The 27,001-nt window shown below is 46.3% G+C and overlaps 1 protein-coding gene across 3 annotated transcripts; it reads left to right on the top strand.

Moving 5' to 3' along the window:
* The first annotated feature begins 181 nt into the window (after nucleotides 1-181).
* Nucleotides 182-25,358, top strand: sfmbt2 (Scm like with four mbt domains 2). Of its 3 annotated transcripts, none has more exons than XM_040174245.2 (21): nucleotides 182-324; nucleotides 5,522-5,686; nucleotides 5,938-6,035; nucleotides 8,239-8,479; nucleotides 10,192-10,212; nucleotides 15,461-15,549; nucleotides 15,665-15,914; nucleotides 16,150-16,247; nucleotides 16,785-16,886; nucleotides 17,476-17,706; nucleotides 18,633-18,759; nucleotides 18,921-19,034; nucleotides 19,113-19,155; nucleotides 19,952-20,031; nucleotides 21,821-21,960; nucleotides 22,305-22,414; nucleotides 22,614-22,789; nucleotides 22,880-23,055; nucleotides 23,731-23,979; nucleotides 24,072-24,194; nucleotides 24,517-25,358. In XM_040174245.2, exons 1-21 carry the CDS (start codon nucleotides 207-209, stop codon nucleotides 24,655-24,657), a joined length of 2,892 nt encoding a protein of 963 aa, XP_040030179.2. In that variant the 5' UTR covers nucleotides 182-206; the 3' UTR covers nucleotides 24,658-25,358. The 3 variants fall into 3 exon arrangements, with proteins under 3 accessions (XP_040030179.2, XP_040030180.2, XP_040030181.2); XM_040174247.2 differs by lacking the exon at nucleotides 182-324 and adding an exon at nucleotides 3,953-4,084; XM_040174246.2 differs by lacking the exon at nucleotides 10,192-10,212.
* The last annotated feature ends 1,643 nt before the right edge of the window (nucleotides 25,359-27,001 follow it).

Genomic DNA, 27,001 nt, shown 5'->3' with positions numbered 1-27,001 from the left:
GATTAGATTAAATTTGAGCTACCAATAATGACTTATCTTACAAATGTTTATTTAAATGGCATCCGACATCCAACACACAAAAAACGTCCATTTGAGTATCAAGCGACTGGGCTTTTTTATTATAAGGAAACTAAAGAAAGATTTGCTGCTTGCTGCTTCGCTGGAAAAAACGAAAATGAAGGTGTTGGCTTGAAAAATATCTGTAGATGTTTTTCTGCACATGCGCAGAAGGGAGATGCCATATTGAATCAGGAGCAGCAGCCGAAAGACGTCCCTCGCGCTGCTCTGCTCGAGACGGAGAGGCGACCCGAACCACTTGGACAGGTAAGACAGGTGACGGCCCGCGCGCCGGGCCGGAAGCGGCGGCGTTTTGTTTTCTGTCGACTGAAAAAAAAAAAAAAACGCGCAGGGACTTCATGTCTCTCCTTTCTCTTTAGAGAATAAATACAAATAAACAAATACCGCCGAGGCTGCTTCTGTGGAAACGAGAGGATAGTCGCGAGCGGTCCGTTCGCGAGCCCAAGTTGCGGGAAGTGTCTTCTCTCGCGCGCTGTAATTAGCAGCCTTCAGCCGGTTTCGTGGCGCTGCTCGGGTCTTATTTCCTTGTGTGTGTGTGTTTTTCCCCCCCCCCCTCAAACTGTCGCTTATTTTAAAGGTCACGTGACAGTTGAAATGTAATTTTAAAGTGTTTCAATGTTGCGCTTGAAGCACATTTAGTTTGACGCGAGCGCTAAATTGTTTCCACAGTGACTTAACGCAGTCATTCACATATCGATGAGTCATTTGGGGATTGCCCCACCCCCCCCTCCCCCCCCCCCGCCCCCCTACAGTCACCTCAAGGTGCGTGAAAGCCATCGGAAAATACCGGACTCTGCCAAAAAATGTCAAGGCACTTTCAACATGGCGGGCTATGGAGGAGGGGGGAGGAGGGGGGGGCTGCGCCTTCAAAAATCTTTGAACGAGGAAAAAATAAAACGACGGCAGATAACGCGCCCGCTTCTGTTTCTTTTGATGGACAGGCACGAGGGGTAATTAATTAAATCCACAGCGCGCGGCCGGTGTTCTCGTGGGAGTTTTTTTCCGCTGCAGTTTTTTTTTTTTTTTTTTTTTTTAGTGTGCAAAGTACACGCGAGCGGAGCGGCAGCGTGCCGGTCGGTTACACCCGCCTCATCTTCCTCATGTGCACACGTTTCCTCTTTCACTTTTATCCCCCCCCAAAAAAAACACACAAAATATAACGTCATATCAGATTAATAACGTTTTTATTCCCAACAAAACCCGAACAACGGGAGGATTCTTGCGTAATCTCAGATTAAAATGATGACGATTGCTCAGTCGGACCGCATATTATTTTTCCAGACAGTTTATTGTGTCTCTTTCGGGCTGAATTCGTAACGATTAAGCAGATAATTGGGTGAGCCGGCAGCGCGCGGCTTATATCTGTTTAATTATTTCTCTTTTGCGGTCTGCAAATCCGGCTTTGCGTCATTCGCGGATTCTTTCGCCTCCAGATTAAATGCGTCCCCATAATGAGCAGAAACAATGAGGACCACGCGTTACGAATGAATAAATCAAGCTTTTACACTTCTTGTTGTTGCTCCAGTTATATATTTATTTATTTCCTCCACAGAGCAGTGCGAGGAGGAGGGAGGCGTGGAGAAAAAAAAGGGGAATAAATGGAAATATAACACACATATATTTATATATATGTAGGATCCGCTGGGGTAGATCAATCAGGGTCCACCTGTATTTATAGTTATTGATGATTTGCATTCTTTGGCCTTTTTTATTTTGTTTGATCATTTAGCTGCTTTTTGATGAAGACGTCCGTGGTGAAGTTTCCTCTCAGACAGTTTGAATTAAAGAGACACGCAGCAAAGGGAGGACACTTTACAGGAAGTGATGAGGTGCATGAGGAGTGTCTCCTCTTTCTTCTTTTCTGTCTGTCTGTCTGTCTCCTCTTTCCTCTTTCCTTCTCTCCTTTCATCTTTTGGTCTGTGATTCTCTCAGCGAAACACTAAACCGTCTCCGAGCTGCAGCTTGTGTCGTCTTTTAAAGTGTTGAGCACGCACACACTGTGTTAAGAAGTTGTTTCAAGTCATGAAAGTTGAAATAAGAACGCTTTGGCCGAGGAAGCCCCCCCCCCCCCCCCCCTCACACAACCCTCCCATGCTTTTCTTTTATTGCAGTCGCTGTGCACCATCACCTTATAACTGACCTCAGTGAGCATCACTGGCCGCTTTGTGTACACTTTAAAAAAAAGTGGAGGAATCAAGTGGAGGAAACAGGGAGCAAATTGCTGCATGAAGGCCTCCTGTTGCCAAGAGGAAACAACTGTTGGACGGGTCTAAAAGAGGAGAACCTAATAGGGAGTAAGCTCATGCAGTGGCAGTTAATCTCCTAAATCCTCCCCATTAAACCTTTGGCAGGGTTTAGGGAAAAGGCAGGAGGACAACATGTGGATGCCCGGCGACCCATCGGGGGCTAATCAATAAATAAAAAAAACCCTCTCAATCTGAGACCACGAGGGCAACAAATGTCCTGAGATTAACTCTCTCGGACCACTTTAATCCCCAATCTAGACTGTTCCCTCAGGGCCAGTAAGCTCCACCACGAACAAATGCCCCCCCCCCCCCCCCCCCCAGGAAGCGTAGAGGAACAGATAGAGGAGCAAAGGTTCTGCCCGGACTTGAATCAGCTCGATAAGAGGAACGGTGGAGCGTGTGACCTTTTTCAAATTCCAAAAAGTTTCCTCAGATGACAAAGATGCGTTTTGGGGAAATGAGCAACTGCAGTGCGAAAGCATTTGGACAATGACAAACTTCCTGTGTTTCCTTCGCCTGTGAGCTCCGTCCAGCGCGTTGGGATTGAAACTGGAACAGCTTTCAGTTTGGAGGTTTCGAATCATCGCTTTCGTTATCACTGTAAGAAGCGTTCTTTACAAATATCGTGGTGCATGAAATGTCCTCAGGTAGAGAAAAAGGTTCCCGTCTTTAATTTGCTTTACTTCTGTAATAAACATTCCAGAAACTTCAATCTACAATGAATAAAACAGCCAGTTGTTTTCTTGATAAATAACTGATGGAACTGTAACAAAGAGGCGTCTTGTCACTCGCTCCTCACAAAGCTTTTGTGTTGAAACTTCAGATGCAGAATTTATTTGAAGCTTTCATGCAGTGAGGAGAAAAACAAACAGCCACGTAAGGGGAATTTTAAGGGGAAAAAACAACTGCTGTGAGGTATTTTTTTGACTATTTAAAACTATCAGAGCCGCTGTGAATCATCGTATTCATTATTGATTGATCCGTGGATGTTATCTATGATAAATAGATTGAAACGGGTCAGAAAACAGTTCGCGTTTTTTCCCAGAGATCAAAGTGATGTCTTTTAATTTCTCTACCTCTGTAATAAACAGCCCGAAAACCGCAAAACACTGAATCTAAACATGAATTCCTGTTTGATGTAACTATAGAAACGAGTCATCCTGGGTTTTTAATCCGCCGCTCAGTCCTCGAATAGCTGCATTGAACGTTAGAAACATGCAGGTTTGTGATTTTTCTTTGTGATGCTGTGACGCGTTGTGGAGGAAAAAACACAAAAACAAAACAGCCACTTAAGGGGAATCTTAAGGGGCGAAGCAGCCGGCGTGAGATCCCCCTTAATGGGTTTTAATGAGCGCTGGAGAGGAATGCATGCTGACGACGGCGTTGTGTCAATGCAGCTGAAGATTGTGGAGCTCTTGTTGGGCAAGACACACACTGATAGTTGGGGGGGGGGGGCACCGAGTCATGTGAGGCAAAGTAGCTCAGCTTGTTGTTTACGCAATTTATGCTGCTTAAAACCACTGTGGGTCGTCAGGGTGTGAGAGTGGGGGGGGGGTATCTGTAAATACACTCGGCTCAAACAGCAGCGTCATCCACGTGGGTCTCGGTTTTGGACTTTCTCATCGGAGGATTTGGATGTTGGACATCTTATTTTCCTCCGTCTCGGGACGCCTGTGACCCGCTGAGGGTGTTTTCTGAGCGGCGGTGTGTTTTTCGGAGAGTTGTTCGAGTTGCTCGCTGGGGAAAGTGGGTGGAAGTTGGTGAGTGAGTCATCGGTGGTGTGTGACCACGTGACCTCGTGCAGGACGAACACCGGGCCACCGGCGCTGTTGTTGTGTGCAGAGGATCCTTCTCATGCGTTTTTGTGCAGATTATTCAGAAGTTAAGCTCCTCTGGATGATACACTTTTGTAATACACGTCATTTAACACCAAGACAAAACCTTGACTTTGTTAAGTATACAGAGTGATTAAGACTGTTATTTAAGCTTAAACCGAAATTAGATTAGTAAAAAGAGAGATTCGATGACGGTGGCATTTTATTGACTAAACGTTTGGTTAAATAATGTGCAGATTAATCGATTAATGAGAAGAATCGTTAGACCGCTACTTCAAGTCCAGCTTTAGTCGGGTGTTGTTTCTCTTCTCGGTCCGCTGTTGGATATAAAAAAATGCCACAGAACTACTTATAAGAGCTCTCGTGAGGGTTTCCAAACATGGGGGTGGGGGCCCCTAAAACGGGTCGTAAGATGCGGACGAAGTAAGGAATGAAGAAAAGACACAAATACACTGAATAGTAATATTCTATTAAATATTATTCTTCAGTCATTTAATGTGAGGTTCATGTCCTGTTCAGAGATTAAGAAACAAAGATAAATTACGCCAATAAAACTGTTTTCCGGATTATTTCACATGACAACCAATCAGGAATCAATAATGCAATCGTTACTGGAGTCGTAATCAATAACCTCTTGATGTACCAGTTCACACTGTGAAGGCCGTAGAATTCAATGTTTGCAGCCATTGTTGAGATTATAATCCTGTGACTTCATCACCAGCTCAGATCTTATAATAAAAGTCAGTAAAGTCCAGTTATTTGTAAATAACATCATGTTTACAAACTTACCTAATTGATGCCTTAATTAGCATAACTAACGAGGTCATTAGTGAACCCGATTGTTCTTGATACATCACGGAGAACGCCGCCCCCCCCTTATTTACTCCCTTTATTCTCCACAACCAGGACGTCCAAGTCGCTGTTATCTGTCAGCTGATCATCTCTGATTGGTTCATCCAATGCAGTTTGTTTACATGCAAATCCAGCCGATAACCTGATCACAGACCCTGAAGGTCGCTCTGCGGCTACACACCTGTTTCCTTTCATCTCGTTCTTGGGTTACGGGCTCTCGAGGTTTCTTCGGTTCCACCGCTTGTGTTCATTCTAAGTTTCTATTTTTCTCAGGAAACTAGATACTATACTAGAATATACCATATATACACAAATACAGTGGTTGTTTACTTTAACAAATGTCAACGCTTTTATCAACTTCCTTCAGTTTGAATCTTTGTGCGACCGTGTGGGGAGTTTTTCCTCAAAATGTCGTGAATTGTTAGCGAACAATAGCAAATATTTGCTAAATCGGCAGCAGATGAATTGACTGCTTTCATCCTTTCCTTCTTTCTGTTTCTTGTCCTGCAGCTGCAGTCAGGGAAAGTTGGAGATGCAGTGAAGTGACGACACATCTGGGCTCAAAGCGTGACAGGAAGAGGAGGCGCAGGATGCAGGAGGAGGAGCAGCCGTCGGCCCCGACTGCAGTGATGTCACACTATCCGACCAATGGGAAAGAAGAAGAGGTGAACACAGGTGAGGAGCTTTGTCTTTACCCTGAATTGTATTAGACAAAAAAAAAGACAAAACACACATAAACACAAGTGAAGGTGAGCTTGACGGATTTTCCTGTGGTTATTTATGTTGTTATTTATGTGAATATCTGATACGGGGACATAAAGTCATGAAAATGAAGGAGAAGTTGAATATGAGATCAGTTTAAAAAAAAACGTTTTTGACCAAATGTTTTCATTGCCGACGACTAACGGGTGATTTTGTCCGTTCAGACCCAGATTCCATGGAGGTTGAGGAGGCGGAGTTTAACTGGGAGGAGTTCATGGAGGAGACGGGGGCCAACGCCGCCCCTCACACCACCTTCAAACACGTGAGTGACTGCGTGTGATCTCCACCCGTCAGTGATCCCTTAAACACACCCTGGCAGATAAATACCACATGCAGAAATCCTTTAACGACACATCGGGGCCCTCGGCGTCACCGCCACCCATCGAGCGCTCTCGATTGGCTCCGACCGCTCATGACGCACAAGTTGTGTGACGAGTTTTTTCCGTTTATTTTCAAACGTCACGGGCAATAAATGGGAAATATATATTAAAAAAAAAAAAAAATTGTGGCAGATGTTCATTTCAGAAAATGAAATGTTTATTTCACGTTTCTATGTATCCAAAGAGGTGAAGTCGTGTCCTACTGGAGGTCTGATCTTCATCTCACGATTCTCAGTCAGGAAACTACTTCTACAGAAATCGAATGACATCTTAAACTTTCACAAACGGTCAAATCTCATCTACGCGATCAGGGAAGCCTCTTAAAGCGCGTAAGCTCGTTGCCATCGGCAACGGGGCGACTCGTTGAACACATGTCAAACTCACCCGTTGTCTCTGAGGCGGAACAAAGAATCCGATAATCAGGGTTTCTTTCTCTCACGAAATGCTCTTGTTCTTCGTGAGAAGGTCAGCGAGCGGACAACACGACAAGGAGCTCAGTGAAGCCAGTTGAACATTTTCATAATGGACGGACTTAAATCTGACCGTTTTTGAGCTTCCACGAAGCTTTTGAGTCACTTCTACATCTACACCTCAGAGCTGGACCCCCGTGAGGCTCGCCCCGTTTGGACCGCGAAACCCTCCCATCACTCGGAGCGCTGGATGGTGACGAGGGCCGGATTGAGCGTTCCGACGGTTTTCTCTCTCTTTTAATGTTTAACGGGCGTTTTTTTGGGGGGCCGGGGGGGGGGGAAGCGCGACGTCTATCGGGAAACTAAATCGCCTCGTTGGTAAGTGGATCGAGTCACTGGGAAACAACATGAGTTCCACTGAAAAAAAGAGAATGTGATTCACTAAAGTGCAGCTCCCCCCCCCCATCTCACCCCCCTCACCCCCCTCTCTGTGCCTGGACAAATTGAAACAGTGATTTCTCTCGGGCCTGCACACACACACACACACACACACACACACACACACACACACACGCTGCCCCTGGCTCTCTTACATAAGCCGCAGTGTTGCAGCAGGAAGTCACGGAGACGTTCTGTGTGGTGTTTATTTCTAAGACGTTGGCTTCTTTCTTTCTCTCCGCTTTATTCGCTCGGCTCGCGTTGAGCGTGAACATCCTGCCGGGCTTCTGGAGAAGCGCATCACGCCGCACACACCCACCCCTCCGCCTGCTTTCCTTTTTTTTTTTTTACTACAGTAGAGAATAATTCCTGCTCGGCCAAGCAGCTAAATTTGCAGGATGTTCTGTACTATTTATAATGATGTCATACTGTTTGACATGGGGGGGGGCTGCAGGGCTGATAACCCTCTGATATAAACCTCCAGAATACTGTGGTCCAAAACAAATACGGGTCAGTTTACAATTATGCAAAACAATCACTCATCTCAGGGATACTACGGGTGACTCCGCTTTCTGTTACACAAGCCCACAAAGAGGATGGATCCTAAGACACAGGAAATAAAAGCGAGAGATCCTGAATCCTACAATTCCCAAGATGCAGCTCAATGGCGTCTCTGTGTCCGGTCGTCCTGTAAGACAGGCGTTCATTTGTATCTGTGAGGACAAGTCGAGGCTGTTGCATCATCTGAGATATTTGCAAAGCTCCCCCACAGACATGGAACAACACTTCCACTGCTGTCGTTATGTTGTCCCACAAAATGACCTTTTATGTGCGAAACAGAGTTCTCTCTGAGACTGAACATGAACCCTTCATTTCACCCACACCGTCCTTTTTAGGTCCTAAAGGTTTTCCTCAATTGGCTTTTTACTTACTAGTTTGGGTTCTTTAGCAGGAGACGTTCTCTGTGTTTGTTTGAGATGTTGAACTCTTAATAAATACAAACTGAGAATGCTAATTTCATGCTTCACCTGATTAGGAGAATATTGCATTTCATCAAGTTCTTTAACCAAAAAAGGTGAAATTTCCACATAGATCATCACACCCTTTGACAAACAGACCCAACGTTAACTTATTAGCACATCTGTCCACAGACTTCCTCCCTGGTTCACCTTTGACCTCCAGTCCAGTCTGCAGTTACAGCAGATACGTTTTTTTTCTAATCATGTGTGTCTCTAAGGTGGAGGTGAGCCTGCAGAGCAGCTTCCAGCCGGGCATGAAGCTGGAGGTGGCCAATAAGAGCGGCCCGGACTCGTACTGGGTCGCCACCATCATCACCACCTGCGGCCAGCTGCTGCTGCTGCGCTACAGCGGCTACGGCGAGGACCGCAAGGCCGACTTCTGGTGCGACGTCATGACGGCCGAGCTGCACCCGGTGGGCTGGTGCACCCGGAACGGCAAGACCCTCATGCCCCCTGAAGGTAAGGGGGCGGGACATCGGCACTGGTGTTAATTGAACGTTGCGGCTCGTTGGCGTCGAGCGGAATTAGAAAAGGGGCGACGACGATAGCGAGCGAGCTCCACCGGGTTGTCACGGTGATCTCGTTGTGTCGACCGAGGGCGAGCAGATTTATTCAATGCTCGTTACTTCGGCAGGGATCATATCAGATGTCACTTTATTTATAGTGATAATCCAACAATACGCCACTGTACTGAGCCTGTGCAATCAAAGAAGAGAAAGAACTCGTTAAAATTCGTTGTTTCCCTTGTAAAAGCGAACTCGTTATCTTTAAAGTGTGAACAGGGACATGAGGTTTTTCTTTTTAATTAGTGTGTTTGGACAGTTTGAGGACTATTTGGCATTTGGGGCTCTATGAATAAAATTTCTATTTTATGCCTTTTTGAAGCACAGAACATTTCGTGCCACCAGAGGTTCGCCGTCACACTCGAGCCGTGTGCTCCGTGACCTTTAAGGCAGCGCGGTCAAATTTTGGAGTTGTAACTTCATTTGGCTTTGCAGCACATTTGTGTTTGTGACGACGTCTCCGTCCTGCATGTGAAGGAATCTGAAGCTTTGCCACCCGATGGCCGACGCAGCAGATCAAACCCTCTCGCCCAGACTAACATCCGATCCTCCTCCCAGCTCTCAGAGAACTTTTCCCTTCGACCGTCATTCCTCCGACCTCTTTTCCTCAGCGGCCGAATCGATTCTCGCTGAGCGTCTTTAAAAACTCGAGCTCCACAAAAGCGTCGCGCTCAGCTCCTCCTTCTTCCCGCCGTCCATCTTTCACTTTAATCCGACGCGTTTCCACAGCGCTCCTCAGATAGATGACTCGCTTTTTCAGACCATTTATTCTTGCGCCGCAACCCCCCCCCCTCCCCCCCGCCGGCTGATGGATGGCCGCGCCTCCGTTGTTGTGGAGACGACCTGGATTTGTTCCCACCCGACGCGCCCTCACTTCATAAAAACTACCCGTGGATCATCTGTCGCGCCGGTAGAGCTCGTACTTTACTTTTAGCTCGTATCGCTTTGTAGGCACGTTTCCAAGCGTCATCTATCCATTATTTTCTTAAACAGTCCTTAATAAAAATGTAAATGCATTAACTCCAACTAGACATCTTGTCTACACTTGTTTTTATTTGAAGACTGTTTAAACCAGCACATGTTCACATTAAATGATCCAGAACCAGTGGATTTAAAAAGATCAACCAAATAACCCAAAAGTCTAAATGAGAGGCAACGTAGTGCTGGAAGTGTACGATCACATGATCTATCAGTTGAGAATATTTTTAACAGGTGCATGCTAGGCGATATTTAATGGTTTATTCAACTTATTATTCTCAATCCATATTTCTAGTGTTGGATCATAAATTCATTCCTAAACTGATTTACAGAAATAATTCAGTGACCTCTGAGCTTTATTAACCGTCTCTTCCTTCGTCGCTCAGAAAGCTCCTCTTTCCCCCTTTTTTCTATTAATACTAATGATGCAAACTGCTGCATAGATCAATATAATAACCTATAGAGGCTTCTGCAGGATACCGGCAATTTGTGAAAAAGACAACGATCATCGCTTTGTTTAAAAGGCTTTGCATCATGTTGTGCACATTTCTGTTGCTTAGTCAGCTGCAATATGAGATAAACGTTCCTCCTGTGTCACTGTTTTTATTTGTTTCCCTTTTTGTTTCTCAGATAACATTTACCTAAGAAAAGGTAAGCAGCTCTAACGGTGCCTGTGACTAACCCGCTTTTCCCCGCTAGTGGCTAACATGAAATCAACACTGCGTAGGGCCGACAGAGCTGCATGTACACTGGGCTTCCTCCTCTTCCTCTTTTCACCTCTCTGCAGGAAGTGACCTCACACCTCAGTCGCCTTGCCTCCTCTTGCATGTGATTCCTTTCTAGCCGAGTGTGTCTTAGCAGGCTGATAGCGCGCGCGCGCGCACACACACACACACACACACACTGTTTGTGCCCGGGTGTGCTGGTGTGATAACTAGTCACTAGATGCAGCAGCTTAGCCACAAATGTGACGCCTCGATAAAGAGGCTTCCTCTCAGGAGCAACAAGCAAACCGTGTCCCGTATCGGTGGAGAAAAACGAGTCAAGTGAAGCAAAGGTCAGAGGCGTAACAACCGCCGTGTGTAAAATGTGCCGTTGATCAAATACGCATCACCGGCTGCTACTTTCTGCTGGTTTGATGTCAGCTTTGTAATTACACACTGGTACAGCTCTGATAACATCTACAACAACGTCGGCTGTCGGGGCGCGTTGTTGGGACACAACAAAGTTTAACGTTCGCATTCCTTCTATGGACGAACGTGACTTTATGTAGTCGATCGTACCTTCTACATTCAACACAGACCCTATGCTTCAATACAGATCAACAGGAATAGACTCTATGCTTCAATACAGATCAACAGGAATAGACTCTATGCTTCAATACAGATCAACAGGAATAGACCCTATGCTTCAATACAGATCAACAGGAATAGACTCTATGCTTCAATACAGATCAACAGGAATAGACTCTATGCTTCAATACAGGCCAACCAGAATAGACTCTATGCTTCAATACAGGCCAACCGGAATAGACTCTATGCTTCAATACAGGCCAACCAGAATAGAATCTATGCTTCAATACAGATCAACAGGAATAGACTCTATGCTTCAATACAGGCCAACAGGAATAGACTCTATGCTTCAATACAGATCAACAGGAATAGACTCTATGCTTCTATACAGATCAACAGGAAAAGACTCTATGCTTCAATACAGATCAACAGGAATAGACTCTATGCTTCAATACAGGCCAACAGGAATAGACTCTATGCTTCAATACAGATCAACAGGAATAGACTCTATGCTTCAATACAGATCAACAGGAATAGACTCTATGCTTCAATACAGATCAACAGGAATAGACTATGCTTCAATACAGATCAACAGGAATAGACTCTATGCTTCAATACAGATCAACAGGAATAGACTATGCTTCAATACAGGCCAACAGGAATAGACTCTATGCTTCAATAAAGATCAACAGGAATAGACTCTATGCTTCAATACAGATCAACAGGAATAGACTCTATGCTTCAATACAGATCAACAGGAATAGACTATGCTTCAATACAGATCAACAGGAATAGACTCTATGCTTCAATACAGATCAACAGGAATAGACTATGCTTCAATACAGATCAGCAGGAATAGACTCTATGCTTCAATACAGATCAACAGGAATAGACTATGCTTCAATACAGATCAACAGGAATAGACTCTATGCTTCAATACAGATCAACAGGAATAGACTATGCTTCAATACAGATCAGCAGGAATAGACTCTTTAGGGAGAGAAATGCTGCATGTCCCTGATAAATCCACTTTTGTAGTCAGATGGAGAAAGACAAATAAAAACGTTATACCTTTATATATACATGTGTAGCAGGAATACAAAGTGCCGTCGGTTCATAATTAAATAAAAACATTTTTTAAATTAGACAGTTTTTAAATAAAACCAAGCTGTGAGAGCAGATTTCAAAAGAGGACTGTGATTTTCCCGCCATGACATCTAGCGTCTGATGCCCCCTCTTACGGTTCCTCCCAGGACTTTTCTTTGCACCATAAGAAGAGAAACCTGAAGACCAACGATCTTTCCAACTGGACGAACCGCATGAAACAAACACACCTTAATCCCTCGTCAAACTCGCTTACACACACACACACACACACACACACACTCCTCTGCTGCTAACCGATGCGTTAACAAAGCTTTCTACATTCAGCAAATCGCCGCTCGTATTAATCAGCGACTCTGTTGCGTAATTTGCTTTACAAAGCAAATGTAAAAGCAGTTTGAATGACGTTGAAGAGGGTTTTCCCACCTCCTCTTCGATGACGTCATGGCGCAGCCGCAGATTACAGTCATTTTAAACGTGGTAGTTGGTGAAATAATGAACCTTTGTTTTTGGTTTTATTTAAGCTTCAAGGCTTATTTTTAAGTATTTTATACGTATGTGGAGCCTGTGGGTCGGCTTGTGGGCGCGCGTGGTGCGTCGGGCACGCGAGGACTTCCTCCGTCACGTCGGCTGCTTTCTAGAGCTTCATCACAGGCTGGTCATGTGGTCAGGTATCTGCTCGCCCTACAGATCTCGCCGGCGATCGTTTGCATAATGAATTCACCACACGGCTTCCTGCTGCAGAGGATGCTCGAGTGTGTGTGTGTGTGTTTTAAGGGTTAGGATGCCTTCAGGCTCACATGTGGGCAGTAGAGTACAAAGGGCTGCTTCAGCTCGGCTGTGACTGGATGTTAAAGGTGGATTCACTCATTTATTTAAGATTTATTCAATTCAAATCAATTCAACTTTCTTTAATTGACTTTAAAGTTACAGTTCTTCAAAGAGAAAATAACATGCACATTAAAATATTTCACATGTTGTAAAATAATCAACCACACAAGCCAAAGAATGAAGATAATGGATTCTCTGTTAACTAAAGTCGTTATTAAATAAATATAAACCGTTCGGCACGTAAACGGACTCGTTCATCCTGAACAATGAAATCCTGCCGATCCCGTTTCTCAGCACACAGGAACTTAATTTAAACACGTTACAGGTGTTTGTACTTCCTCCACCACTGACTGCTGGAGCACTACTAGAGACAGTGAGGATCCCTTCATACGCGCACACACGCACACACACACACACACACACACACACACACACACACACACACACACACAGCTCTGTTCCTGTGGGCCTCTTTAGCAGTAACCACAAACACACATCACTTCAGTCATTCTTTTCTACACGCTTCCTCATGAAGGCTGTAACATACGTCAACAACATGCCGTCTGAAACCACCCGGGCGTAACACACACACACACACACACACACACACACACACTGGTGGTACTCAGAGGAGGCCGGCGGTTGGGTGGAAGGAGATCATTTCGGCGTAATTTGATTGTTGGTGGAGTCAAATCGCTGTGATCGCCGCCAGAAGGAGAAGACGAGGATTTTGTTCTTTAACTGCGAGTTTGATTCGTGACGTCGCATCGAGCTCAGACGGCTTTTCACAGAAAGAGAAAAGAGCTGCAGCACAATATGCAAATCTCAGGTTTCATGTGTGTATTTTTGTTTACCTAATGCTCGACATTTGCATGAGGACTTCAGCCTGGGAGGGGGGGGGTAGTTCAGCGGAGCGGCATGGGGGGCGGGGGGGGTAGTTCAGCGGAGCGGCATGGGGCGGGGGGGGGTTCTTCCCTCAAGGTTAATTAGAAAGTCAAGCTCTCACCTCTACGTGTCTGCTGCTTTTGGGATGGAAGTAAAGGAAAATAGATCATTATTCTCTACAAAAGGAAAGCAGTGTAATAAACCTGTGAGCAGGTGGAGGAAACGAGGGGGGAGGAAGAGAGAGAGAGAGAGAGAGAGAGAGGGAGGTGGACGTTTGCATGCTTTAGCTGCCTCCTCTGTTGGGCTGAGCTCTCTAAATGGCTTCATGAGTAATCTGGGCAGGATCTGTAAAAATAGTTTATCTATTTCTGCACACCAGAGATCAACACAAGACTGTGTGTGTGTGTGTGTGTGTGTGCGCTCTTACAAAGTCCAGCAGCAGCAAGGAGAGAAAATAGTCCCACAGGAAATGCACCATTATCAAACGTTCAGCTTCACAGCTTTATTGTTTTGATCGAAAGCACGAGAGGATTCATTGATTTGACGTCGGGAGTCGACGTCGATTCGTGTTTTATTTGCTCCCGTTGACCTCTGATGACACCTAAAATCACGACAGAGAGAGTTCCAGCCTTCTGCTGGCAGGAGGAAGACAAACATCAAGAACAGTTACTCAGAACTCAGTCGGTTGAATAATTGGAGCTTTAACGCTTTGAACACCAAAGACTTTTGTCTCGGATGTCGATCATCGGGAGGAGCGTTGCGTCGGTGAAGGGGGTGGCTGCTGGGGGAGGAGGGGTGGGGGGGTCCAAGGGTGAGATCCTATCACGTAGCCGTGACAGCAACAGATGTAACAGCGCGTCACGTGACCCGCCATGAATGTCACCCTCTGCAGACATTTCTGTCATATTTCAGTTTGTTCTCAGTAATTCACTTCTGGAGAAAGTTCCTCGGAATCGGAGAGTTACAAAAACTCGTTAAAAGAATCTCTAAAAATGATGAATACGAATCGTTAGAGATTGTTCTGTGACGCTTATTTAGTTTATGTGCATAACTAATACACATTAACTTAATGAGTTATTGAAGTTGTTATAATTTACTTGTGTTCACTTCTTTTTAAACATTTATATATTTATTTAAATCATAATTTTCTCTGATTTGTATTAAGAGAAAATCATTTTATTCATTCTTCTTGTTTCACTGTTTGAAATGAATTATTTCACCCAGGAAGCTTTTCGCACGAAAAAAGAAACTGTCCCAAAAGACCTTTTGTGACAAACAAAAGTCCTCAAAGACTCATTTCCTCTCTTGGCTCTTCCCCCTGCGACAAAAAGCCACAAACAAAACTACTACGACAAGCAGATTAAAAGCACAAAGTACAAACCAGCGTTATTATGATTATTCTTATTCTTATTAGAGCGCCTGTTTATTACACTCAATGACGGTTGTGATGTTGATTCAGAGTTCGTGACGTCACCACACTGTCATCTTTCATCACAACGCGTCGTCTCAAACGCGCAGCTGTCAATCTCCACTTTAACATTTGTATTCAACATTAATAAAGCCGTGACGGATGCATTTCTTTGTTTTTACTACTAAAAACAAGACCCTTATTCCTATTCTAGTCTTAATCAAAAAAGCCTCCCTGCCTTTTCAAATATTCACCATTGCAGCGGCGTTGTTTTGCATGCACTGACTCACTGTTCATTATTCACCTCCACACACTTTGCTCACGTTCCACTCGCAGCGTTTGTGTGTTTTTCTGCATCTTTTCTTTTTTCATTTTGCAGCCATCAAGGAGAAATACGGCGACTGGACAGAATTCCTCGTTCAGGACCTGACCGGCGCCAGGACGGCACCGGCCAACCTGCTGGAGGGGGTGAGTGCAAACTTCTCAGAATGTCAAATGTTTCAAAGAAAAGATCACCGACTGGTGCAGTTCAGACGAACCAGGAGAAACATCTAGCAGCTCTTCTCCTGTGCTTCTGCTTCAGACTCTGAGGGGTAAAAACACCGTGGACCTGATCGTGGGGGGCTCGGTTCTGGAGATGCGGGACCTCTCGGACCCGTTCCTTTACTGGCCGGTCCGGGTCGTGCAGAACGTGGGAGGGAGGCTCCGACTGCGCTACGCCGGCCTCACCGACGACCAGCGGGCTCAGGACACCTGGCTGTTCTACCTGGACGTCAGGCTCCGCCCCCTCGGCTGGGCTCGGGAGAACCGGCTCGCCCTGGAACCGCCCACAGGTGAGAGTCGGACGACCTGGATTTCCTCCGGGCTCATTTGCAGGGTTAATAACAAATGTAACGAGACTTTTTCATGATTCTCCACATTTAAAAAAATGAAATCCAGCAACTATTTTGCAGATTCAATTTGAACCAAATTTCTTTTCTTTTTTTAAACACAGTAACAAAAATAATTGTGTTTAAAAAGATGCACAGAACAAATCACAGTCATGCAACTTAAGCTTTCTCTCCTCAGGGTTCAGGTCTCTGAAGACCCCCCCAGACTGGCAGCAGGCTCTGGAGGAGGCTCAAGTCCACGGAGAGAAGAACCCGCTGCCGCTAGAGGTCTTCAAGGTGAGAGTGTGTGTGTGTGTGTGTGTGTGTGTGTGTGTGTGTGTGTGTGTGTGTGTGTGTGTGTGTGTGTGTGTGTGTGTGTGTGTGTCAGGCATCCTGCACGTCAAACTGGTTCAGATGACATTTGTTTTGCTGTTGATTTATGATTTGAAACTAGATAATGAAACATCCTCATTTCTGTTGTTTCCTGATTGTTTGTTTGACCAAATTGTGTATTCTTTTATTACCAATTTGTGGGAATAAAAAAATTGATTTAAACCTTTGTCTGTATTCACTGTCATTGGGAGCTTTCGTCTCCCTTTGCTGTTCGCTGTGCTCAAAGATTCCACGTTGAGCACTTAAGAGTTAATAAGTAATTAATTAGAGGAGAAACAATCAACGTGGTAGTGGAACAAATAGGACGAGAATAAAAGAAAAGAAAAGCGAATCATCGGTCATTACCTTTGCCCCCCCCCTCTTGGCGTGACCCACATTGTCTCGCTTGCCGCGTGCGTCACACACGGGCGGAGCTCATTTGTCTCGCCTTTATTGTGTCAGGACCACGTGGACGTCAGCGAGCACGCCTTCGAGGCGGGGATGAAGCTGGAGATGGTTTCTGCGTGGGCGGAGCTACAGATCTGCCCCGTTTCTGTCACCAAGGTGAGGGAAACACATTGTTAACGTGTTTAACCCGCTCGTGCACACTTCTGCTCCTCGCTGATGAATATTATTGTTTCTGCCGGTTGTGACTCCGTGACACACTTCTTTCTTCCTAGATAAAACTGCTGTGTTCAATAGTTTAAAGATGCAAAATTCATTACAGCCAACTAATGCTTGGAGAGATCACGAAGGGATTTTAAGTGTTAATGTCCCTGTTTTCCAAAAAATGGTTTTAAAAAACACTTTTTTTAAAAAATTGTGTAATTTGAAATTTCCTATTTGTGTTTTTACAAAAAGGAAATTCAAATATATATTAAGCTAATTTTCTGTTTTTCTGAAGGATATTGACACTATTCATACATACATTAATTAACATTAGCATTAAAATGCACTTTTATATTATTTTTTGCTCCACACCAGACTTGAAAACGCCTGAAAGTTATTTCACTTCTACAGATTAAAAGAAAACGGTCTAAATGATTTCCCAAGATGCACTTCAACAGCATCTGTTTTGTCTCCAAACACGTGGCCCTTTAACAATAAAAAATGCGAATACAATTCGAGCATTTCTTCAATCTCCCCTCTGCAGGTCTACAGCAGGTTCTTCTTCCAGGTGACGCTGGACGACCTCTCCGCCGGCGCCGCTCCGCGCTCCGTGGTGTGTCACGCCGGCTCGCCGGGCATCCTGCCCGTCCAGTGGAGCCTGAAGAACGGCGTGGGGCTGGAGCGGCCCCGTGGCTACGGGGGCCACGACTTTGACTGGGCCGACTACCTGAAGCAGGGCGGGTCGCTGGCCGCCCCCGACGCCTGCTTCCCCGACGTAAGTCCGGACGCCGCGATTCTAAACGGCATGATTTGGTTTCCATCTACGGCGGGAATAAAAAGGCCGTTGTGCGTCCGTGTGTGAAGTGTGAGCCGTGGCTCCTCCTTTTTTCGGAAAAGAAGTTGCTGCTGTTTTCTCTCCTCACGGGGGACAACCGACCGGTCGGTTTGACAAATGTCGCGTCAGCTCCCCCGCCTTCCTTAAACAGCCCAACATACCGGTTTATCAATTTCTGGGACGCTCCGGCGATCAGATACGGGGGAATTCACCCAAACACAAGAAGGAAGCCAAACAGGCAGATCAGATAACACATTAGTGAATTCATGCTGGCGCCAGCTGATCAAACAAAAAATCCCACAATGTCAACGGAACGGACAAAGCTCGCCGTGTGCTGCATGTGGAAGAAGGAGAGCGCCCCAAGTCTGTGATTTAAAGTCAAGTGCATATTTAAAGTGGAGAGAACGCGTGGAATCGTCTCTCTCTTCATGTCTCATGCTAAAGGTCGACCAACTCCAACAGAACATCTGGTATGTTGCACTAAACAAAAACAAATTATTTCCATTGTCCAACACCAACACGAGTGAGATGTGACCCCAGTGGTGCGAAGCTGCATTCTCCCTTCTCGCCATCGGGGGGCAACTCCTCTGGTCCTGTACAAGTGAAGCATGATGTTCATTTAGTAAGTTATGGTCCATAAAGCAGGGGGATGCTTTAGGGTGATTGACAGGTCTCCTCTACCGTCAAAATACGTTCACTGATTTCAAGAACCGACATGGCGGCGACTAAAACATCAAACTACAGCCACAAGAAGGCCAGAAATCACGACTATTGCAAACGTCTGAGTCCAGGTTTAGTTTACAATTAATTAAAGTAAACGTCCCCTCTCTCTTCCTTTGTGTGTGTGTGTGTGTGTGTGTGTTCAGACATGGCAGAACAGGGACTTTGCCAAGGACATGTGGCTGGAGGCGGTGAACCCTCACCGGCCCGCCGAGGTGTGTGTGGCCCAGATCACACAGGTCAGAGGACGCCTGCTGTGGCTGCGACTGGAAGGTACGGACGTGTGTGTGTGTGTGTGTGTTTGCAGGATTACGGGTCGGAGGATTAAGTGTCAGAGGACTCCCGCTGCGCACTCAGTGAGACGGCGTGTTTGCATGTGACAGCTCCCTCACCCCTCTTCCACCCCCCTCCCCCCCGTCTCCCCCGGACTACAGGTGTGGCGAAGCCGCAGTCCGAGTGCATCGTGGACGTCGAGTCCACGGACATCTTCCCTGTCGGCTGGTGCGAGGCTAACGCTTACCCTTTGACCCCTCCACTCAAACCCGTCTGTACGTTCACACACACACACACACACACACGTATCTGAGTCGGGGCGGCCGCCTAACGCAGACTCTCGTCTTCTTCAGGCCAGAAGCAGAAGAAGATCGCGGTGGTCCAGCCAGAGAAACAGTAAGAAAACCCTTTAACGGATCATCACGACGTGTTTGTACTGGATGATTCATTGTCCCCTGAGGTTACATCCATGAGTCATATTATCGTCATCTTAAGACCATAATAATGTCAGTGATAAAATAAGGTAATGCACACAACTACGTTAAAATACTCAGCAGCAGCTTAAACGTTGGTGACTTTCTTATGAGTTTAGCACGAATGATTAATTACTAATCATAAGAAGAAAACGTTAAAAATGAAAGGGTGCGCCCACGTATTAATAGCAAACATGTTTATTATGAACTATGAGCTTGAAATGAACAAATGGAGTATTACTACGCAGCTCCGTTGTCTTCCTGACCAACTGCTCCTCAACGTGTTTTCAAGTGGTAAATTACAGCTGAATGTAAAATAGAAACATTAGCCTGCGTCCATCAAGGCTTCAGTGCGGCAGAAAGAATCATTTCGCACGTTTGTGTTTCCATCTTTCCACCTGTGAGCCAAAATAACAGAAAAACAGAGCCCGGGTTCTTCAGGAGAACCCTCGAGGTTTTTCTACACAACAACTTGATCCACACGCGGCTTCAGAGCGCAAACGACTTTCCTCCGGCGCTGATTGATTTGTTGACAAGTGACGAGAGAGAGAGAGAGAGAGATTCCATTCCTCACCTCCAGGGGAATCCTCTCATCAGTGACCCCCCCCTCACCCTCTCACCCTGTGGTATCCGTGGTGACCGCGGCGGTTTGATTGCCCCTGATCTGATTGGACGGCTCACTTCTTGGTCTGACGCTATTGATTGGCTCCTCCCCACAGGTTGGCTCCGTTCCAGCCGGCGGAGACGACTCCCGTCACCCTCTGCCCGCCCGCCGCCGCGCCCGTCGCCATGGATACAGGTAATCAACCCCCCCCCCGGGGATTAGTGTTGATGAGAGAGAAGGGGAGGCCCCCTCAGACACACTCGGGGAACTCGTATTTAGTTTGTTGTGTGGACTTGAAACATTGTTGTCGGTTTAAATGGCGGCTTGAGGCCTTTAATCCAGACGTGAAGGGAAACGTTTAATTGGGCAAAAGGGAGCCGGGTTTCTATCAACGTGTTTTTTTGATCCCTGGCGAGCTTTCATCTACGATGGATGTGAAATGTATTTTATTTAATTAGATAGTGTTTCCCTATTTCATAATGCGACGCTACTAGATGAGGCGGTGGGGCCGACGTTTAATTTGCTCACATCCCATAAATAAAACACTGTGAGCACTGAGGTTTTAACCATAAACACCACCTTAAAAAAAGACCACGAAGCACACGGGGCTTTTTGCACCTCAATGCAGAAGTCCCGATGTGGGTAATGAAGTGAAACATTTATTACCCCCCCCCCCCTCTCTCTCTCTCTCTCTCTATGAGCTGTTTTAAAAGCAGGAAGCCATTCGATCCAAACCCGTCAGTCTTACACAAATGTTTTAATGTTCAACCCACGAAGAATTCCAGGGTGATTTGAGTGTTGAGAATGAGGAGGAAAGGAAAGGAGACGAGAGGAAGGAAACAGGGACGTGAAAGGGGAGGTTGTGGGAAAGAGTTTAAATGTGTCCACTATGACAGTGAAAAGCCTCCCGCCGACACAATAATGATAACGTGTTATTAAAGTGGACCAAAGTGAAAAAGGAAAGAAAGCTTCACTCCTCCAACAAGACGCAGCTTGTGGCTCCAGATTAAACGTTGTTCATTGAAGCGTTTCCTCTTCTTTCTCTCACTAAACAATGTACTGCAGGAATGTACACAAATGCAGATTTATTTCCTTACTGAAAGACGCAGAGAGGAAGCGCTGGTTTGATGCCTCAGAGGGCGGAAACGTCTTTCTGTATTTGACCTTTTATCAGCTGGAACCAGCGACCCGCCCCAACAAACAAACAAAGGGGAGCTATTTAAATAAACACAATAGCTTCCGTTTATCTGGAATGTGGACATTTTTACCCATAAACCTCAGCGTTTATGGGTAAAAATCACAGTCGTCAGTGCCTGAAATCAGCGGAGTAAAGAAGGACGAAAAGCCAAGAACAGTTCAGGAACCCTGAAGGACGGTGGGAGTCACCGGAGTTCTGCATGTAAACAACGTGTCCAAACACACGACCTTTGGCCTCTTTTCTTCATTCTCCTCTTCTGCGAGTGCGCTGCTTAAAAACCGCCCACTCGCCATGAATATTCATCCCCTCACCTGATTACTATTCTCCCCCAGCGGGGCCTCTGCAGGTGCTGCCGGTGGTCGGGGGGACGAAGGGGGGGGCGGAGGGCGGATTCTTTCCATCGACCCTCTTTGTCTGTGGGGGGGGGGGGGGGGGGGGGGCGAGGGTACGAGACTCAAACTGATCCAGAAGAACAAAGCCTGCAGTGTTTAAGACCTCAGTCACCGTTTCCTGTGATCAAACAAGTTTATTCCTCATTTACTAAATAGTTTGGAACGTGTCACATGAGAGATTTGCACTTTAGTTCTTTTCCTCTTCTGGCGGGTTTGAGGTGGCTGACGTAACCCCCCCACGCACAAAAACCTGTGCACCAACATGATGAGAAAGAATAATCATGCTTTTACTAATAAAAGTTTGTAGGATACTGTGGTGCATCATATCAAGCTCTGTCCCTCTCTCTCTCTCCCTCTCTCTCCCTCCCCCGCTCTCTCCCCCTCTCTCTCTCAGGCTCGGCCAACGGGAGGTACTGCTGCTCCAAGATCTACGTCAACCACCGCTGCTTCTCGGGGCCGTACCTCAACAAGGGGCGCATCGCCGAGCTGCCGCAGGCCGTCGGCCCCGGGAAGTGCACGCTGGTCCTCAAGGAGGTGGGATGATGCCGGGTGGAGGAGGGAGGGGTGGAAGGGGGAAGATGGGGGGGAGATGGGACAGAGATGTCTTGTTAGCCACCTGCAGTTTCCGAGCAGCGAGCTTGATTTTGACTCGAGGAGCCGTCAGTCAAGTGTGTTTACCGAACACGCGGCTCAGCAGAAACCGCCTCCTAACTTACCCAGAGACTGTGTGTGTGTGTGTGTGTGTGTGTGTGTGTGTGTGTGTGTGTGTGTTGTGTTGTGTTTGTTTACACATGCCAGAGTTTTGTCAGGACGAAGGTGAGCCGTGTTTGTGTCGGTTTTCCTTTTTTCTTCTTTAAATGTGCGCTTGTTGCCCGCAGCTGCTGAGCATGCTGATCAACGCCGCCTACAAGCCTGGACGGGTCCTGAAGGAGCTGCAGGAGGTGGAGGATCAGAGCTGGGACTGCCAAGAGGAGACCCTCAAAGCCAAGTGAGAGGAGAGGAACTACCAGAGAACGATCATTCCATTCCACGGTTTCTGTACAGCCCAAAATCGCAGTTCCATTTTCCAATCACATCACGGAGATGTTCCTCAATGTGCTTCAGCTTATTGGATGAAAGGAATGAAACGTCTCTCTCACTACGCGCCGTCCTCATGCATAAAAGTCTAACCCCCCCCCTCCCCACAGATATAAAGGGAAAACGTATCGCTCCACCATCCGGATCGTCCGCCTCGCCGAGCAGATCCCCGACTTCTGCCGCAAGGTGTGCGTGAAGCTGCAGTGCTGCATGAACCTCTTTGGCCCCGCCCTCGTGGCCGACAAGTGCCCCGAGAACTGCGCCGTTCAGACCAAGACCAAATACAGTGAGTCCCTGGAGGGAGGGGGCGGGGGGGGCGGCGGGGGTCGCATCACTTCCTGCGAGGATTCGTATCCATTTGTTTCCTGCGTTGCAGCCTACTACTACGGGAAGAAGAGGAAGCTGTCCAAGCCGGCGGGCGGCGAGGAGGAGGCGGCGGCGGAGGGAGAGCCGGCCAAGCCGGCGCGCCGCAGGAAGAAGAGGAAGGCCATCTTCGTGCTGAAGAAGAGGCGCTCGTCCACGGTGGACTACGCGCCCGCCGGCTCGCCGCAGGTCAGAGGACACGCCTCCTTCGCTCTGAACGTGGTTGCGATTAGCTCAGAGGGGACAGACGTGTCCTCGCTGGTCAGACTGGTTTCTAACCGTCATTGTTTATGAGCAGAGAAATAATCTGCAGCTATTTAGAGCGATAGTTTGGGTTTTCAAAACCAGAACACGATGTGGAAATGTGGAGACTTTCATATTTACGGGCTGGGAAAAATGTATGTCTGGCATTTCTGTCTGGAAAATACATTTTAAATTGAATCATTTCAGTTCCAGAGCTTAGACAGTTTCAGTTTACTGCCTGAAATGGCTAATAAATTCATATTAAATCCGGACCACTCAGAACACGTGAATCCTCCGACTGATCTCAGCTGTGTGTGCGCGCCGCTCAAATGCTTCCCCCTGGTTGAGTGTTTCATCAACACATTTAGGCAGAAGGTTGTTGAGACGTTGTTCATCGGGGAAAGAAACGGTTGGCAGCATTAAACCCAGAGTGTGTCTTCTGATGCCAAACTGGAACACTTTGATATTTAATGAATAGTCTCATCTAGTTTATACAAACTGTGGAGCTGAAATAAAGGATACATTTAAATCTGACAAAGTAGCGTGAGAATAACACGAGGAAGATGAAAGAGTTTCTGTAGCGGCGTTTTGAGGCTCTGAGCCTTTCCGCCCCCCCCTCAGGACAGCGAGGAGGACAAGGACATACAGTCGGGCAGCGAGGGCACCAGCTCGGAGCCCCGCGAGGACCACACCGACGCCTCCTCGGTGGAGGCGACCAGCAGCCGTCCCCGCCGGGCCGCCGCGCTACGCAGGAGCTTGGGCGCCGCGGGGGGGCGGGACGCCGGCGAAGCGCGCAGGAGGTCGACCCGCTCGCTGTCGGCCTGCAGCCACAACAACAAGTATCAGCCGCCCAAAAGACCGGACGCACAGGTGCAGACCGACGCATAATAAGAGTAACGGCTCACAAACACGGATCAATGGCGTGGACTCACAGCGTGTGTGTGTGTGTGTGTGTGTGACAGGTGGAGGAAGAGGAGGGTCAGCTGGTGCTGGACAGCAATCCTCTGGAGTGGAGCGTAGACGAAGTCGTTCAGTTTATCAACTCTACTGACTGTGCGGCGCTCGCCAACATCTTCCAGGAGCAGGTACACACACACACACACACACACACGCACACACACACACTAACCAGCTGAGCCAATATTTGTACTTAATTACATTATCAGAATATGGCTCATTGTAAAACATTAACATTTGTTTATGAATTATTCAATTTGCTTTTAATTATAATTTATTTTATGTGTGCTTTATTATTTGTTTTAAGATTTTATGACCAGACGCATTTGTTAAAAGAGACGTGGCGTAAAGAGAACAATGTGGCAAAAGCCACACTTGAGGTCAGAGGTTGTTGTCTTTAAATAATCATATTAAAGTGTGCTGACGTGTCCCCCCCCCCCCCCCGTGCAGGACATGGACGGCCAGGCCATGCTGCTGCTCACGCTGCCCACCGTGCAGGAGTGCATGGACCTGAAGCTCGGCCCCGCCATCAAGCTGTGCCACCAGATAGAGCGCGTCAAGGTGGCCTTCTACAAGCAGTACGCCAACTGAGCCCCTCCCCCGGTGAGGGAGGGGTCTCCGGGATGTTTCGGGAGTTTTCACGCGCGCGATGAGAAGAAACAGGATGTTTCGGTTCGCGCTGGAGGAGCAAACGAAGTTCCAGCAGCAGGGCGGCCCTCCTGCGGCAGACGCTGAAGGATTAACCTCTGGGAGAATGAACGTGTGACGCAGGACTCGGGCAGAAGGAAACACGGATCTGTGTGCTTTGTTTTTTAATGACGAGGAAAAGCTGAGGACTCGGTTCTGAAGACATTTGGGTTTCTTTTCATTTCCATTTCATTTGTGATTGAGGAGCGTTGTCGCGTCGATGAGCTTTCCCCTCTTTTTGTGTGACATTATTGGTTCTGGAAAAATATATTTGAAGGTATTTAACAAACCAAGGAGTAATATATTTGAAATATTTATTGTAATCCTTATAAATGAGCAGTAATCTGTCCATTTGGATCCAGAGAAAATAATTGAGCGGTTAAATAATACTGTTAATGTTTCTGCTGAAACAAACCCCGAAAGGATATTTCAAAAACAGGATGTGCGACTATTAAGATTCAAACGCGGTTTGGGAAGAAACGGTCCTCTGAAACACGGCGTCACTCACTTCTCACATGACAAACAATCATCGGAGCTACTTCGTGTCCATCTATGCAAACGTTGCAGATATTTTTGATAAAATAAATTTCTATTGATTTTTCATACATTTTGGTGCGACTCGTCTTTCACAACTGTTACCGAGACCTGAGTAAATTCCCTCCGACCGTCTTCATTTCTGATTAGTCAGAAATAGTTTTGACTGGAGTGCGACTACTGTAGTTACAGTATGTAGCACGGCCGCATAGCGTTGGAGCTGACTGCTACCGGGAGCAGGGCCCCTTAAACGAGAGGTTTTCTCAAGGGACGCTGGTTCTCTGAAGCACTACTGCTTCTGTCCACAGGGGGCGCCAGAATCGACACAACTTGAAAGTCACTCGTGGTAACTTTAAGAAAATAGGTACAAGACAGAAATCTGTGCTTTTAGAGTGTTTAAACCAAGGAGGTGATTCTCCACCAAGGTGGAATAATCTGTTAAAAGTAACGGACGTTTAAGGATAATGGAGACATTTGAAAGTAATGGATGTGGATGTTTACTTGAGTTCCTCTCAGGGAAACATCTGGTCATTACTGCCTACTCATAAATAATAAAAAACATGCTGCTTTATGAGACATAAACAAATAACTATATGAATATAAATCATGATGATTTTTAAATGTACTTCTTGACTTATCTTGTGGTATTAAAATAAACAGACGGCCGTGATAGACACTAATGTATTCCACTAAAACCTGTCTGAACAACAGCTGCATTTATCTCCTCGCCTTGAAATTAAAAACATCTTTCACTCAAAGTGCACGGATGCGAGCGCTCAACAATCTGCCGTCAAGTTAAGAACCATAATTCAAAAGCGGGCATATTTAGATTTATCTGCGTTTATTTAAGCTTTTACTGGACGTTTGTGCAGAAACACCCTGAAACAAACAGAATTATGCAACAAAGAGAACTGAATGATGAAAAAGAGGTTACACATCATTCCAACACAGCAAAAATCGGTCTTCACCAAACTATATTTGACCGAATAATCCGGCCTCTTCTTACTGTCTCAGTTATTCCTGCAAACTCTTTTTGGATTATTTCCTAAACTACTAGTTTAAACTAAAAGAAAATCACTCTTTGGTTGTTTTTTGTTTTGTGCAGCTATTTGTTATTAATGCTGATACGATATAAAGAAAAATTCTTTCTTCATCTTTATTTCAAGAAATGTGTGTATATAAATCTATTTTTCCATTTAACAAAAGAAATACAAAGTTCTCCAAAGTTCAATTTTGTCTCAACAAAATAGTCTACAATAGCCTTAATATTATATATGCGTATATACATAGACAGAAACATGCACATATTCATGCACACGCCCAAATGTGCAGAGAAGAACACAGAAGGACGACGGAGTTTATCAAACAAAGTGGGACGGGAGGGAATAAAAACACCAGTCAGCAGCGACGTGGGAACTCTATTAGCGAGTAGATGGAGCCATTAGGAGGTGTTTTACGAGCAGAGACCCCCCCTCCTCCACGATGACGGCTGTTTCATGTCGCTACATAATTGGCGGTAACGCTGCGTTGGTCATGCATGTCGCACACGACCCCATTCGTTGATTCATTTGCACCGTTCTGTGTACATGGAGGCGCTGAGACGCTCCACCAGCTCTCTGGGACGGGTGGAGCTCCATTTAATAGCCCTCTCTTCCTCTCTCACACACACACAAACTCTTGACACTTTCTACTGAGTCAGTCTGAAAATCTGATG

This window comes from Gasterosteus aculeatus, chromosome 4 (genome assembly GCF_964276395.1).
Source record: "Gasterosteus aculeatus chromosome 4, fGasAcu3.hap1.1, whole genome shotgun sequence".
In the NCBI taxonomy this organism is placed as follows: Eukaryota; Metazoa; Chordata; class Actinopteri; order Perciformes; family Gasterosteidae; genus Gasterosteus; species Gasterosteus aculeatus.
Note: the sequence above shows the minus strand (reverse complement) of the source record. Positions and strands in the feature narration are given on the sequence as shown.

What these genes read in the sequence shown, in the direction of transcription:
- sfmbt2 (XM_040174245.2), top strand. Translation starts at nt 207, where the DNA reads ATGTTTTTCTGCACATGCGCAGAAGGGAGATGCCATATTGAATCAGGA. An exon ending in AGAAGAAGAGGTGAACACAG is followed by an intron (nt 5,687 to 5,937) that starts GTGAGGAGCTTT and finishes TTGTCCGTTCAG; the next exon opens with ACCCAGATTCCATGGAGGTT. An exon ending in CCGACGCCTGCTTCCCCGAC is followed by an intron (nt 17,707 to 18,632) that starts GTAAGTCCGGAC and finishes GTGTGTGTTCAG; the next exon opens with ACATGGCAGAACAGGGACTT.